Source organism: Tiliqua scincoides, chromosome 2 (genome assembly GCF_035046505.1).
Source record: "Tiliqua scincoides isolate rTilSci1 chromosome 2, rTilSci1.hap2, whole genome shotgun sequence".
Lineage (NCBI taxonomy): Eukaryota > Metazoa > Chordata > Lepidosauria > Squamata > Scincidae > Tiliqua > Tiliqua scincoides.
In genome coordinates, this window is record NC_089822.1 from 110,095,808 (window position 1) to 110,110,486 (window position 14,679).

Sequence of the window (14,679 nt, forward strand, 5' to 3'; positions counted from 1 at the left end):
CTCCTATTGAGACTACTGCAACATCTGCTTTTCTGCTTTGTAATATCAAAAAGAAATATGAGGTGAAAGGAGCTGAATCTGGTCCCCTCCCTCTCACCTTACCATGCTGTGTTTTGTGAAGCACTTTTTCTCCTCAGTCCACCTCCACTGGAACCAAGTTGCAAGAAAAGTGTCTGTGACAAGATAAGGTGGCAGGTGGGGAGTGTTCTGCTCCCCTCACTGGCTTTTTTTTAATATTAAAAGCAGAATCCTATTTTAAACTGGGAATTTGGTGGGTTATCTTGGTTCACCTACTCCTGACCTTTTTAAGTAAGTTATCACCCTGGGGTCTGGAGAGACATAGAGACAAACAGAAAAAAAAAATCAGCCTGGCCATGTCACAATGCTACAGTTAGTCATTGCCATAACTTTTTTTTTTCACCTGATCAGTTTATGAGTTCAGAGATGTGGACAATAGGAGGAAGACCCAAGCAGCACAAGCTAACACTCGCATGCCTGCACACACACACAGGCTTTGGTTTAGTTCTCACAAGGTGGCCTTTGCCTCTGCATTACCACCCTTCTCTAACAGCATGCATCAAGCAATAAATACTATGACCAATACTAGGTCGTATTTAGCCTCATACAAAATTTCATCCAAGGTTCAATCCAAAGTGTGGTGAGATAGGCAAGAAGTTCATCAACCTACTGTTGCCTGAAATGCTAACCCTTTTCTAAATCTTCTTTGGGGATGATTGTAGGTTTCATGGCAGTGCAGGTAAGCCTGCTTACTTTGCTCCTTGCTCTGACCACTTCAATGAAGGCACTGCCATAAGGCCCTGCTACACAGAGGCTGCAATCCTATACACACTTTCCTTGGAGTAAGCCTCATTGAACACAATGGGACTTACTTCTGAGTAAACATGCTCAGACTGTGCTCGCACACACACAAGTATGCACCCACAGAATATCCTATGCAACACATTGAACTAAACACACACACTGTGACACATGTATACATAAAACCACCACTCAAACACAAATCACAGTGTCATCCAAACGTTAACTGAATGCTATCAGGAAACGTTAACAGGAATTGCTACCACATTTGTACTTCATAAACCTTACACTTCAAAAATGTTCTTCCTATACATGACTCCTTTATATGCCTGCAGTATACACACATGGATAGCCCTTGCCTACTCAATTACATCACACACACACACCCTTATACAATTGCTAGTTATAGGCATTTGTACACACTATTACAAAAACATTTTCATTCACCCTGCATTCTGCCCCCACCATGTAATTCAAATTAAACAAGAAAAAGATGGAGTAACTAAAAGGCTAATCTCTACAAAATGAATGAATTTTATTTGGGATATGAAATTAGGGCAGCCTTGCAAACACTTCAGATGGGTTGAAATGTTTGCTTTTAAAAAACAGGTGTCTAGCAAGAGTATTGAAATGTTGCCCATGTCACCTACAGCAGTGTAGCTGGAGGGGGGTCACAGGAGTTACAGGATCCAGGAGGCACTCCAGGTGGACAGCAGCCACCAGGGTCCTGCTTCCCCTCACTTGTCCCCGCACCCCTCCAAATATGACTAAAGCTGTGTTCCGGTTGTATCTGGAGGGTGTTCTGAGGCCTTCAGGAGGCTTTCCTTCAGGAAAAACCTGACGTGGCATTTTAAGGCCTTATAAGGTCTTCTGAGACTCTGGGACACTCCCCTGGGCTTCAGAACACCTCCAGAAGGCCTTAGAAGGTCACTTCCATTTTTTCAACAAACCCAGAAGTGACATTTTAAGGCCTTAGAAATCCTTCTGAGGCCAAGGGAACAGAATGCCTTCTAAGACCTTAAAACGTCACTTCCGGTTTTGCCAAAAAGCTGGAGTGACCTTTTAAGGGCTTCTGGAGGCCTTAGAAGGCGTTCCGAGGCCCAGGGAGGCTGCATGATCAGCTCCAGTTGCGTTCGGAGGGGGCACAGGGGCGACCCAGGTGTGCATGGATAGCCCCAGGCCAGCATACCTTCCAGCTATGCCACTGTCACCTCCACTACAGTGGGGCTTGCAACTCCATTGCTGCTATACCTCAGTGTGAAATTCCAGTGAAGCAAGCACAGGGGCTTTTTTAAGCTGGAGGTAGAAAGTTGATGGAAATGTGCCATACTAATGGAGTATATCTTGATTTGCTACATCAGTGTATTTTATAAGCGACTTAAATCCAGATTCCATTTGCTCTGGGGCTTATTTCTCCACATGATTCTCATGATGCTGACTTATACTAAACCAAACCACTGGTTCTTGTAGCCTGCTACAGTACTGTTAGCTTTGACAGTCAATGACACCCAAACTGATCTGGAGCAATGGAGCAGGATCATATGGTACAACACCTGCCCTTTCCTTTGTATTCCATTACATCAAAAAGATCAATTCTTCAAGATGCGTTTTACAATCTCTATGTCAAATTGCCTTAGCAGAGGAAAGGGAAAGCAAGAGAGAGAAGGAGAAAGAGAGAGACAGAGACAGAGAGAGACAGAGAGCAAGAGACCATTGCCAGAACCAACATGGTTGAGAGCTCTGACATGCCCTTTCAGAGAGACAGCTCTGTCCCTTGCCTCCCCACCCTTGCCCACAATCTACCCATTCCCTCCCCTAAGAAAATGGCTTTGTTCTCACCTGGTCTGACTCCTGCTAGGACAGGCAGCGGGTGGTGGGTGAAAGCCATTCTCGGGGAGGTGGTGTGGGAGGACAGGGCACTGCAGAAATCCAGCTTCCCTGACTTCTTTAAAGAAGCCGGTCCTGGCAAGGAATCAGGGAGAAAGTGCATGGTTTAACAGATAGAAAGATGGATTAGTACTTAGCTGTGCGCTTTCATTCACTCTTGTGGCCCATCTTGCAGGTTGAATATGCCCCCCCTCCAGCCAGGATTGAGCTGTCACAGGCCTATGGGGTAGACCGTGCGACACTGGCTGCTCTAAATATCTTGTGACCCTACCTGTCACTAACCAAGTATAAGAAAAGGCCAACACGTGCTTATTTTGCATAAAAGCCACAAGTTTACTGTCCAAGAACACCAGTGAAGTGATCAGTCTTTAACATGCAAAGCGGAAGCATTAGATGCAAGGATGTGATCTTTGTCATTTATTCATTCCTTCTACAGTATTTAATGTGTACTAAGCCATTATCTTTGTGAAACTGCAGAGACCTGAGAATGACAGCCCAGGGAGCAAATGATTAGTTTATTGACCGCTATAGACCACAATGTTTTCATTCCTCTCAAATGGGGTTCATTCTCTTGTACAGTCTTTGGGCATTTGCTAGGAATCTTATTCCACAAGCACATCTGAGATGATGGTATACCTCAAATGTCTATAATCTGATAGGAACAAATTTAATGCTTATTAGAGTTATGAAAGCATAACTCAAAGCATTTTTACATATGAAGTTTAAAGCAGTTCATGCTTCAGTCAGACATGCAATGGAAATATAAAACTTGTTAGCCAGAATGCTCTTTCACATAACAAAATACAGGTTGAGCCTCATTATTCGTGTGGGTTCTGTTCCAAGCACTCACATGGATGGGAAAAAAACGCACTATAGCAAATCAGTTTAAAAAACAGTTTCTTTGCTTTGTGATTTAAAAACAGCCTTGCTGTCCTTTGTGATGAAAGATAAGAGTCATTAAGAAGACAATCCATCAATTAGTCATCCTCCAAGGACTCAGAAAGGCGCTTCACTCAGCCCTCCATTCACCAATGCAAAGTGATCACCTTTCTTTCAAGTGCTCAGGGCGAAGGGAGGGGTCGCATGGAGAGTGAAGGACTGATGGATTGTCAGCCAGCTGCCCTCTCTCTCTCTCATTAAGAAGGCTATTGTTAAAGGACTGTTCAGTTTTTTTAACTGATTTTAAAGAGATGCATTTTTCCCCTTCTCCAGGGATCAGCACATTCCTTCTCATTTGCAGGGGCCATTTGTGTTGAGTCAAATCCGTGTATAATAAGGCTGGACCTGTACTTCACTTTCTCAATGAACCATGATAAATCAGCACAATGCCACCTTGCTACTAAGTGGATGTGGGATAAAAATTCTTAAAATAAATAATAAAGTAAATAAATAAACGTGCTTTAAATCTCAGAGTCTGGCCATGACATTCTGTGAAAGGAAAGATCACAGATCTATCATATTGCACTTAATTGTCTCACAGCCCAATCCTGTTGCAGATTGGGATGTTACACAGAGGCATCTACGACAGCAGTTCAGTTGTCATAAAACGGCTGCCACGGGAGATGGCAGTGGCCCACCCACTGCCACTGACAGACCCTGCTGCCCCAGTTGAAGAAGGTAAGGCAACAGTGTGTGTGTGTGTGGAGGGGGGGGGGAAGAGGAGGTGAAACTGTTGGGGAGGGGAAAGGAATGAGACAGGAGGAGTGGAAGGGGGGTTGATCTGATGGTGATGGTGCATGCCAGATCCTATTCCCACTTTTGCAAGTCTCCCTGAACCCTTTGGCTCCTTGGACTTGCACCAGCTACAGAGCTGGCACGGGTCCAGGTCCGGAGAGCCCACTATTGAGCAGGAGGATTATGAAGGGGTAAAGGGAAATTCCCCTTTCCCCTCCAAAGCCTCCCATTCCCCTCCCCCCTGCTGGATACAGCACACCCATTTTTGGCATGGCTGCAGTAGTGGGAGGGGAAGGATATGATTGGGCTCTTGGATATCATAAGAACTGACATTGTTTGAGTGTGACCTCTAACCCTAGAAATCAAAAAGATGTTAAGGTGAGGAACAGCAACCACCTCTGAATGAGGTTATATTTTAGTTACTCACAAGGGATCCACCTTCATTTTCAAATGGATGGTTTTTTCAGAAATTACCACTGCTGTGTCTTCACTGCCCAGCATTGCCTCAGTTAGTTACTTTGTGATCTCATCCTGGTATAACCTTAAGGACTCTCAAAATTTTTTCCCCCAGGCAGCATGGCATCATTTGCAAAATTTGACTGGTATGCTGCTTTGAAATTGGCAGCTTTTCCAGTGAATGTTAGAGACATAAGCTGCCCTCCTTTTTGCTATGCTGTTGTGAACACAGGTTTTCTAGTGAGGACAGGAGGGGGCATCATTGATGTCATTAGTCCCAAAATTCACAGGACTTCTCCTTCAGGAAGGATATGCATGACTATGCAAGTTCTAAGAAACAGAAGTAATGGAAGTTGCAAGTGGCCCCTCTGTATACCAGACTGTGATGGGACTTCCATATCTTGGATGGAAGCCAAGAAAGCAAGATGGCACAGCCTAGACTATCCCAGGCCCAAGCAATCTCACTGCAGTTGTATCTACTTGTTACAGAAACAAGACAGACCACTATGGGGATGAGAACTACCTGAACCACCACATTAAATCACTTGGTCAGCACTAAATAAGGAGGACACATTAAACTATGTGCCTGGAGCATCAAGCTGCTTCTAGGACTAAATTACACATGGACAGTAGCTTATAGTCAGGGAACTATGGAATGTGTGGGTAAGCCCTGAGTCAAGCACATTAACTTCTTTCAAAACGCTAGTAGGCAACTCTTGCAAAGGAGAGCTAAAGGCCAAATTACACAAGACATGGGAGATTTGTGATTGGATATGCCAATATGGACAATTTAACCTTAAAACAGTTGCTGGGGATTGTAATTAAGACAGGAGCAGTGGTTTTGGGAGAGGTAGATTTAACTTATTCCTGCACCACTTTCCAGATACAAATCACCATGTGCCCAAAGTTTCTATTACCCTGCTGCAGAAAAACACAGGTACTGGTACTTAGCCAGTAGCAGTTTCTGTAGACTGGGATAGGGGGCAGGGCTAGGATTTGGACCATAGCATGGGGGGCAGTGTTAATTCTACTGTTCCTCAGAGCTGCTGCTTCCATAAAAACTGGAGCCCCCAGCAACTTTTTGTTACCTTAAACAGTTAAATGAATATTTTGGAAAATTTGTAATAGGCTCGCCGCATCAGATGTAAATTGGTCCTAAAATATATGCCATCAACTTTTTGGTATAATAGAAATATCCTCCCTGTTCAGATCTATGATGGTGCTAGCCTTGCAAAAGGAAGAAGAATTTTGTTTATTTTTCACATTTTTATACCGCCCTTCCTCTCCAGGGTATACATAAGAGTATACATGCTCAGAGTATACATAAATCCTTCCCTCCTTTTGTTCTCACAGCTACCCTGTGAGGTAGGTTAGGTTGAAAAAGCGTGAGTGACCCAAGGTCACCAAGGATGGCTAAGCAGGGATTTGAACCTGTATCTTCCAGGTCGAAGCCCAACTCCAAAACCATTACATCATCCTGGCTCTCCAGGATGCATTTTTTACATCTTTTAGATGGAAGTTGCTGACTAGTTTGGAATATTTTAGTTGATTCTAATAAAAATATCACCCTAGTTTTGATTTTAGAAATGTAAGTGGGAAAGGGATACATCATCATAGAAAAAATAGGAAGAGGTTATTCAGATAGCAGGACTTTGCTGAAAAGATAGTGAAAAGATAGTTTTGTGCCATTTTTTCCAGTGCTACATGAGTAATCCATGTAGTGCCTGTAGTAAATCCAATAGGTACTTTATGGCAGCCACATTAGCATGCACACCTCCATCAGAGTAGTGCTCCCTCCAGAAAATGCATCTTCCACTGACAAATGTGCAACACAAACAAACATGAGTACCATGTACAACAAAAGGAGGGCAAAACTACTACTACGACTTACTTAATGTAAACCCTCAGCAACAAGAAAGCAAATAGACAAATCCAAACTCGAAAATTTTATTTTGTTTGCTTGTGTTAGGCCAGTCATTTGAGTAAAATTCCACTTTGGATTCGTGCTTGGGATTCACAGTTATCCTGATGTTCATAGGAAAAATGTACCATTCCAATAACAAAATGGAAATGAAAACCAGAACATTCTGACTGGTCCTTCTGCCATCATTCATAACTAGATGTCCTATACTCCTGTGATTAAGACCCCACAGACCAAGGGCTTACCTGCTCTCTCCATGGTAACAATTAAGTGGATAGGTCCCAGACTTTTTTTCTAGCTTGAATTTCTAGCTTATCTCCTATCCAGCATTATCTCCCATTGTATCAATTTCCATGTCCAACTGGCTGTTAAATTCAACCCATTTCACTTACTTTTAGTACCACTAATCACCTCTAATTTCTATTGCTGTGGTTTGTTGGTTTCTCCAGCTTTGGGAACTTTTAAGTCAGTCATTGGGATAAGTCATACTACCCTACCATGCCTTTTTTAAGCAACTACTTCACAAAGAGGTTCCCCAAGTTGCAGAAGGAATTCTGCCCATTCAGAAAACAGCTGCTGTTTATAACTACAGTCTATGCTTACTTAGGGTTACCAGATACAATAGGGGACAGAGTGCCTATACCTTTAACTAGTGGTTCTCAAACTTGGGCATTGCAATGCCCCAGCTGAAAAGCCCTGGCCTCTGCCCCCTTAAGGGGCAGGGGAAGGGGGAAGGCAGTGACACAATCCCTAGGATCGCGCCACTGTGGAGGTAGGGTTTTTTCCCCCCCTAACACATCTTTCCTACTGCTGGGGTTCAGAGGGTGCAGGGAGACCTGTAGAGAGCTCTGCAGAGCTCCCTGCAGATTGTAAAAAATGACAATAGCAATCGTGACCCACTTCCGGTTTCATGATTGCAATCCGGAAGTGGGTCACAATAGCTATTTTCACTTTTATAAGCTGCTGAGAGCCCTGCAGAGTGCTGTGGGCTTCCCAAACCCCCTTGACCCCAGCAGGAGGTAAGATGTGTTAGGAAAAAAAAACCCTGCTCCCACAGTGGCACAATCCTGGAGATCGCGTCACTGCCTTTTTCCCGGCCCCTGCGAAGACTTAGCTCAGTAGGTTTACTCCCAAGACGTTTGAGAACCCCTGCCTTTAAATATTGTATAGAAAAGGGAATTTTGGCCAGGGCAGCATTTTAAACCCTTCCATGTTGAGCTGCACCTCAAAGCTGCACTTCAGAGGTCTAGGCACTCCCTCCCTCTTGTATCTGGTAACCCAATGCATACTGATGCTCCAGACTGGAGGCCAACACTGATCAGCAACTTGTTCTCTATCTTAATCCTCACTCCTTCCCTCAGTACAAGCAGCTATGTCTCCAAGTAATCTTTTTAAATAAATCACTAATCCTTTGAGCTGTGGAGTTCTATATAAATGCTAAGGTATTGGAACTTAGTGCTTTACCTCAAATCTCTTGCTGATTAATTTCCTTTAAATGCATGTACCTCTATGTGTGTGTGTGTTCCTGTAGCACTGTGGGCTGACCCTGAGACTATTTTCCAAAAGCACCAAGGAATCCAGGAAACAGGGCTATCACTGATGGCAGACTTCTCAAGCAGTAGGAGCGACTAGGCTTCCTCTTAGGGAGATGGGCTATGGTTTTTCTGTTTGCTGCTGTCTCTGTAATCCCACACAATCTGGCACTTCAGCAGCAGGCAAGGGGGCCCAAGAGAGAAAAGCCCCTAGTCCATTATCTCATGCCAGCTGCCTAACACCTGATACCTGAGCACAGGGAGGGGGAGGGGGGCTGCCAGCCAGCTGTGAACACCTGTCCCTGTCAGACGGCTGGATGGTCTCTCCAGCTGTTCACACAAGCCCTGCAGCTGCGCTGCTTAATTGGCGATTTGTTGAGATGGCTGGGAACAAAACTCAACAAGACAAAAGGGGAGGGGGGAGAAGACAGAGAGAGAGAGAAAGGGAAGAGAATGCATTTGAATACAACCTGTTCCATAGCCTTGAGGCTTCTAAAGGGGAGGAGACACCTTTGGGAGCAAATCATCTAAACACAATACAGGATGATGTGACAAGATTATCAATGTGTAACTAAAGCTCCATGGAGAGCAGCCCCAAGTGCAAAGCCCCACAGATCAGATGCAGAGTCTTGATCCATTGAATGTGCTGCAAGCAGAGGGCAGGGGCTTGCAAAAGAGGACAGAGCAGCTGGCCCAAAAAGACTGGGATCACTAGCTGTCCAGGAAGGAAACAGAGAAAGTGACACATACAACCCCCCCCCCCCCAAATCTCTAGCTATGATGACCTAAGGATAAATTGCTTCTAATTCCAAATGTGGCAGCCAAATTCACTAAGGCCCAAATCCTAACCAACTTTCTAGCATTGGCATAGCAGTGCCAATGGGACATGTGCAGCATCCTGCAGTTGGATGGCAGTCACGGAGGCCTCCTCAAGGTAAGGGAATGTTTGTTCCCTTCCCTTGGAGCTGCATTACCCTTATGTCAGGGCTGGAAAGTGGGTTAGGATTGCGCCCTAAATGGGTAAACCTCTTTAAGGGCACAATCCTAAAGTGCCCTTGGACTGGTGCAAGTCCCTTGCACCAGCCCAGGAGGGTCACCTCCTCAGGAGTTGGTTGGGCCTGCGCAGGGATGCGTGCCAGCCCATGGGCTGAATCCAGCCTCCGCGGCAACTTCACAGAGGAGCCTTGCATTGGCTGAGCTTGGCTGACACAAGGGTCTCAGGAGGAGGAGGTGGGAGGGAGACATTCCAGGAAGGGGAAGGATGGGTGGGAGGGGAGCAGGAGGCGGGTCTGGGACCCTGAAGTTATGCCGGATCGCAACCCCTATTCCCGAGTAGTGTAGAGTGGCTACAAGCCACTCCGCTCTCCTCAGACTTATGCCACCTCTGGAGGTGGCATAAGTCTGAGGAGACACACTGGGACGGCAGTGGCTTACCCAGGAGTAAGGGGAAGAGTTTTCCCTTACCTCCAGCTGAGCCCATTTGGGCATCTATCTTGCGCTGGATACAGTGCAGGCCTCCTGGCCTGCCTGTTCCAATGCAAGATAGGATTGCGCTTTAAGTTTCTCAGAAAGGAAATATTCTTTCATTTCTTCTGTCTCTAGCACTGGTCATCCTTCGCAAAAGTGTGCTGAAGCACAGGCCAGCTTCTTAAATGATCCATCCAGCTCCTTCTCAAGTTGAGATGACAGCCTCTTCTAGTCCTGGATAATGGCTCCTTCACATATTTGTAAATCCATTTGGATTTAAGTTTATCTACTACTTATTTTTAAAATTTATACCCTGCTTTCTCTCCCTGCCAGGCACTCATTATTCTAGGGTAGGCATTTAACAATTTAACTGCTTTGTGTGGGTTGGGGGGTGGGAAGGGTAGATTTTGCAGACCAGTCTTTCTCAGCCAAAATATTTTGGTTTTGAAGATATTGCAAATTTGAAAATATTTTGATCTCTACCAGCACAAACATCACCAAAGAAAATATATCCAGTCAGCTTACCATGTAGGCACACATGGCCACCCGTTGTTTCGTTCCTAACCCAACTACCTGTATACACTGTTCAGAAACCACTTCATAGTTATATGTTCACTATTCTGTGCAGTCAGCTCTTCTGTCACTATCACAAATACATGCATGTGGAAGGGTCCATTCCTCCTGAAATGTCTGCCTTGCCACCAAGGTGTGAGTAGCAGGCATCACAAGAATAAAGAACCTTTTCTCCTTATTTAAAGATTATCAGCAGCAAACACTCAAGCTGTTCAGAAGAATAACCAGATTCTTCATGCCAACATACAGGAAGGATGAGACACAGAAAGAAAGAGCAGTGAAACCCAATTGTCTGAGAAGTTTTGAAACCAGACTCCTTTTAAGAGTTTGAATTTGCTTTGGAAACATCATCAACCTTCACAACTGTCCATGGCAAAGATTACCAGTGTGTAGTCAAGAGGTTACCAGCATCCATCCAAACACCTTTGTAAAATTCTGTGTTCGCTTGACTGCACACTGGTAATCTTTGCCGTGGACAGTTGTGAAGGTTGATGGTATTTCCAAAGTAAATTCAAACTCTTGAAAGGAGTCTGAATTATTCAAAACATGTTTCTTCTATGTCCTGGCCAAATGGGTAAAGAAGGCAGGGTGATAATTTTGACATGAAAGGAAAAAAGGTACAACGTGAGTACACAAATGCCTTATCTAAGAATGATACAAATCATGTCAGTAAACTGTTATTTCAAAATGAAAAGGCTTTGTATGTCAATGAAGAATTCAGAGCAGAGAGATCCCCTAACCCAGTGTTAGTCAAACTGTGCGGCGTGGCTCTTTAGGGAGTCACCAGGAACTCAAAGGGGAGGCGCCGGATGTCCTCTTGCAGCGATAGGAGTTGCTCAGCTGCAAGAGTGGCTGCTGCCGCCCTGCCCTCTTCTCCCTCCACTCCGAGGCTGCCGCCTTCTGTGTTCGCTGCATGTTGTTTGCTCAGCTTGCAGTCCTTAACACTCCCTAATCCTTGTCAGGTTGGTTCCTAGCTCCCAGCCTGGGATCACTTCTCATCAAAGTGAAATCTCTCTTTTCAACCCCCTCCCTCTTCCACTCCCCCCTTTCAATCTCCAAACCTTCCTGCTTTCCTCCCCCTCCCCAAATAAAACGCTTCCTATTTTACCAGTCACCAGGGGTCTTAAAGTTGCTTCCATGCAGTTGGCAAAGGGGGAAGGGAGAGACAAGCACACACTTTACATGGCCAGGAGCAGAAAAAGAGTACTGTTTTTAAAGTGATTTATTAATCTTGTTGTTTGACTGAAGAGGAAAGGCTGTAAAGTGATGAATCTTGCTATTTGAAGGGAATACTTATCAGCCATTGATGAAGTGATTGCAGCCCAATCCTATCCACACTTTCCTGGGAGTAAGCCCCATGACTCTAATGGGACTTACTTCTGAGTAGACATGGATAAGCTTGAGCTGTGCATCTCCTAGTACAGGAGACAAATCAGCTTCCTAACCAAACCCTTATCAGCTCTGATATATTTTCATGGTCTATTTTTGTTTTCCCCACCAGCTGCTGGAAAAATTTAATTTCATTAAATTAATAAAGGGTTCAATCCTATCCAAGGAGAATGGGAGAAATGACTAGTTGGATTGGGGTCCACAGGGGTGTGTGTGTGTAATGTTGGTTCACAAAGTTCATTTGATAAAACAATTCTATTGGTATGCTTACAAAGTTTAAAAAAATGAGTCCTCCTGGACCAGACAAAATCTACCTACTCCAGCATCCTGTCTCCAACAGTGATCAGCAGCTGATCATTTATAAAGCATGTATATTGCTGTGTATTAATATATTTTGAAGATCTGCATTTAATTAATGATATGATTAATATAATTAATATTAATATAGTTTATATATTTAATTTTTAATATTATATTATAATAAATATAATATTATATTTAATATAGTTAATATTTCTGGCCACTTCCTGTTTAATGATGTCACTTCCAGCCCTTAGGAACATGATGGGGAGTCATGGCCAACAGCCACGGGGGTCAAGGGAGCCACTGGATGGAAAAGTTTGAGTACCACTGCCCTGACCTCTCTAATTAGGGGATTGTGAATTCAGTTGTCTGGAGTCTCAGGTTCTGATCAGGTTAGCCCTACTACCTGATCCATTGATCAGAGATGCTGGAAATCAACAAAGGGACCTTTACCCAAATATACAGTGCACTCTGAGACAAACTACATGTTAGGTTAAATGCATAATTTAGCCTTTGCACCCTTTTTTGTTATTGATAAAAATCAGTCATGAGCCATGGAGTGTGTGTGCCTGCAAGTGCGATGTGGATCAGGACTATGGTGGTAGGTAGGGTGAAAACATTAACTCTTTTCTTTTACCGTAGTTTCGATCAGGATTGGGGCCTTTTAGTTAGTATCTCCCCAAGAGGAAAGCTCCCACTGGTGCAATAGCAGCCATGGGGGACCCCTAATTTGGATTTTGGCCACAGTGGATGGAAAGAGTTAAAGTCTTCTTCATCCTTGCTAATGTCTTGGATCAGCTCCCTCCTAACAGATTTTTAACAAAAGAAAGACCCATAGGGTGCAATCCAGCACTGGCATAGCAGTGCCAATGGGACATGTGCTGCATCCTGCAGTTGGGTATCACTCATGGAGGCCTCCTCAAAGTAAGGGAATGTTACCTTACCTCAGAGCTGCATTGCCCTTATGTCAGTGCTGGAAAGCACTGACATAAGGGGTTAGGATTGCGCCCATAAGCACATAAGGGCAAATTACATGCTTAATGTAGCATGCAGTTTGGTCCTCTGCTATTGGAGCATGGATGCTCATCTTGAAAGTCAGCATCCCATCCTTCACTCCATCCACTGCATGGGAATATAGGAAGCTGCTTTATACTAAGCATTGGATCATCTAGTTCAGTATTGTCAACATTGACTGCCGGCAGCTCTCCAAGTTTTTGGGCAGGAATTTCTCTCTGCCCTACCTGGAGATGCCAGAGGCTGAATCTGGGACTTTATACATACAAAGCATATACTCTACCACTGAGCTACAGTTCCTCCCTGTTGATATTGCATGTAGAATCCATCCATATAAACAATTTAGTTTTTAATTATGGTCTTATTTCCTGACATTTTGTCTCAGAATAGTAAGCTCTATTTTTGCATAACAATTATGCATAGCAGCAGCAGCAGCAGCATCCCACCCCAGAAACAGCTGAGTTCAAAGGCTGGAAACAAGGAATCCCTGAGTTAACAGAGAACTGCTGTGCTCTAGCCCAAGAGCAGTTGGATCTCAGCACTGGGTAAATAATTCCAGTACAAACAGGTGCCCCAAAGGTTGCGGCATCTCATCACAGCCGCTTCCCTCCATCTCTGTATCAGCTTTTCCTCTCTCACAATCCTGCACCTGTCTTATTCTGCTCACCTCCTTGCCCTTAATCCCCTCCCACTTTATTCATAAAGACTGCTTCATGCATACATGTAACAAATGACATGCTGTCACTCCCAAGCAGCACCCACAAGCTGGTATCTATTTCCTTTTTCAGCCACTCACTCCAACATCACATTACACAAGAGACACTGGATTTGTATTACTGTGCATTTGCATCAAGTCAATGCAAACATTAGAACTGTGTGTAAATCAGTTCAATGTGTGATCTCCCCTTCTGTTCTACTAGGTGTAATACAAAGTACCCCACTAGCTCCAACTTCTTTCCATGCTCTGCAGTCCTAGACCTTCTCATGGTTCTGTTAGCCAGCTGCAGATCTAGGATCAGCACTTCTAAAAGTTAAAACTACCAGCTGTGTTTCCTTTCTTTCCTAAATAGCAGTTATAGAGGTCCCTAATCCAGATCAGGACCATGGCAGAGGGAATCAACCCTTTCCCTCCATTATGGTCCCAATCTGGATTGGGCCTCCCTTGTCTATTTTTGCCCTAGAAGGAAAGCTAGATGGCTTCCATCTTTCTGACACTTCTCAGAACACCCCACACCATACCAGCTCCCCAATTCTGGCTCCAGACTCCTAACCCTAGTGAGGGCTTTCAACTGGTCCAATCTAGCCCATACCTACCCTAAAAAACCATGTCTTATTACCCACTTTGGGACTAACTATTGAAAGGAAGGATAAAAATGAATGAATGAATGAATGAATGAGTATCATAGCTTGCCTTGTCTTGACAGTTTCCCCACCTACAATTTTCTCCACATGATCCTTCCCCAGTCTATAAAATCTGTAGCCAGGTCTTCAAAGAGAGCTCCTTCAACTGCTGTCACTTGCTCTACACCGTCTTCAAGATATGGCACAATGATGCAGAGGAGAGTTTTGGGAATAAGGGCTAGAAACTGCTGTAGGCCAGGATGTGTCAAGGAACATGATAGGAGAGACTAAATTTTTGCTTAC

General features: G+C 44.3%; 1 protein-coding gene across 7 annotated transcripts in view; it reads right to left on the minus strand.

The window, feature by feature from the left end:
- The window catches only part of NFIX (nuclear factor I X), a 240,439-nt gene that overhangs the window by 30,330 nt on the left and 195,430 nt on the right, over positions 1-14,679 (minus strand). For 4 of the 7 annotated variants that reach the window (XM_066618210.1, XM_066618208.1, XM_066618204.1 and 1 more), the window contains exon 7: positions 2,659-2,781. The exons of the other annotated variants lie outside the window; for them this stretch is intronic. In XM_066618210.1, the coding sequence (XP_066474307.1) occupies positions 2,659-2,781 (123 nt within the window). The remainder of the gene's footprint in view (positions 1-2,658; positions 2,782-14,679) is intronic. 7 annotated transcript variants of the gene reach the window in all.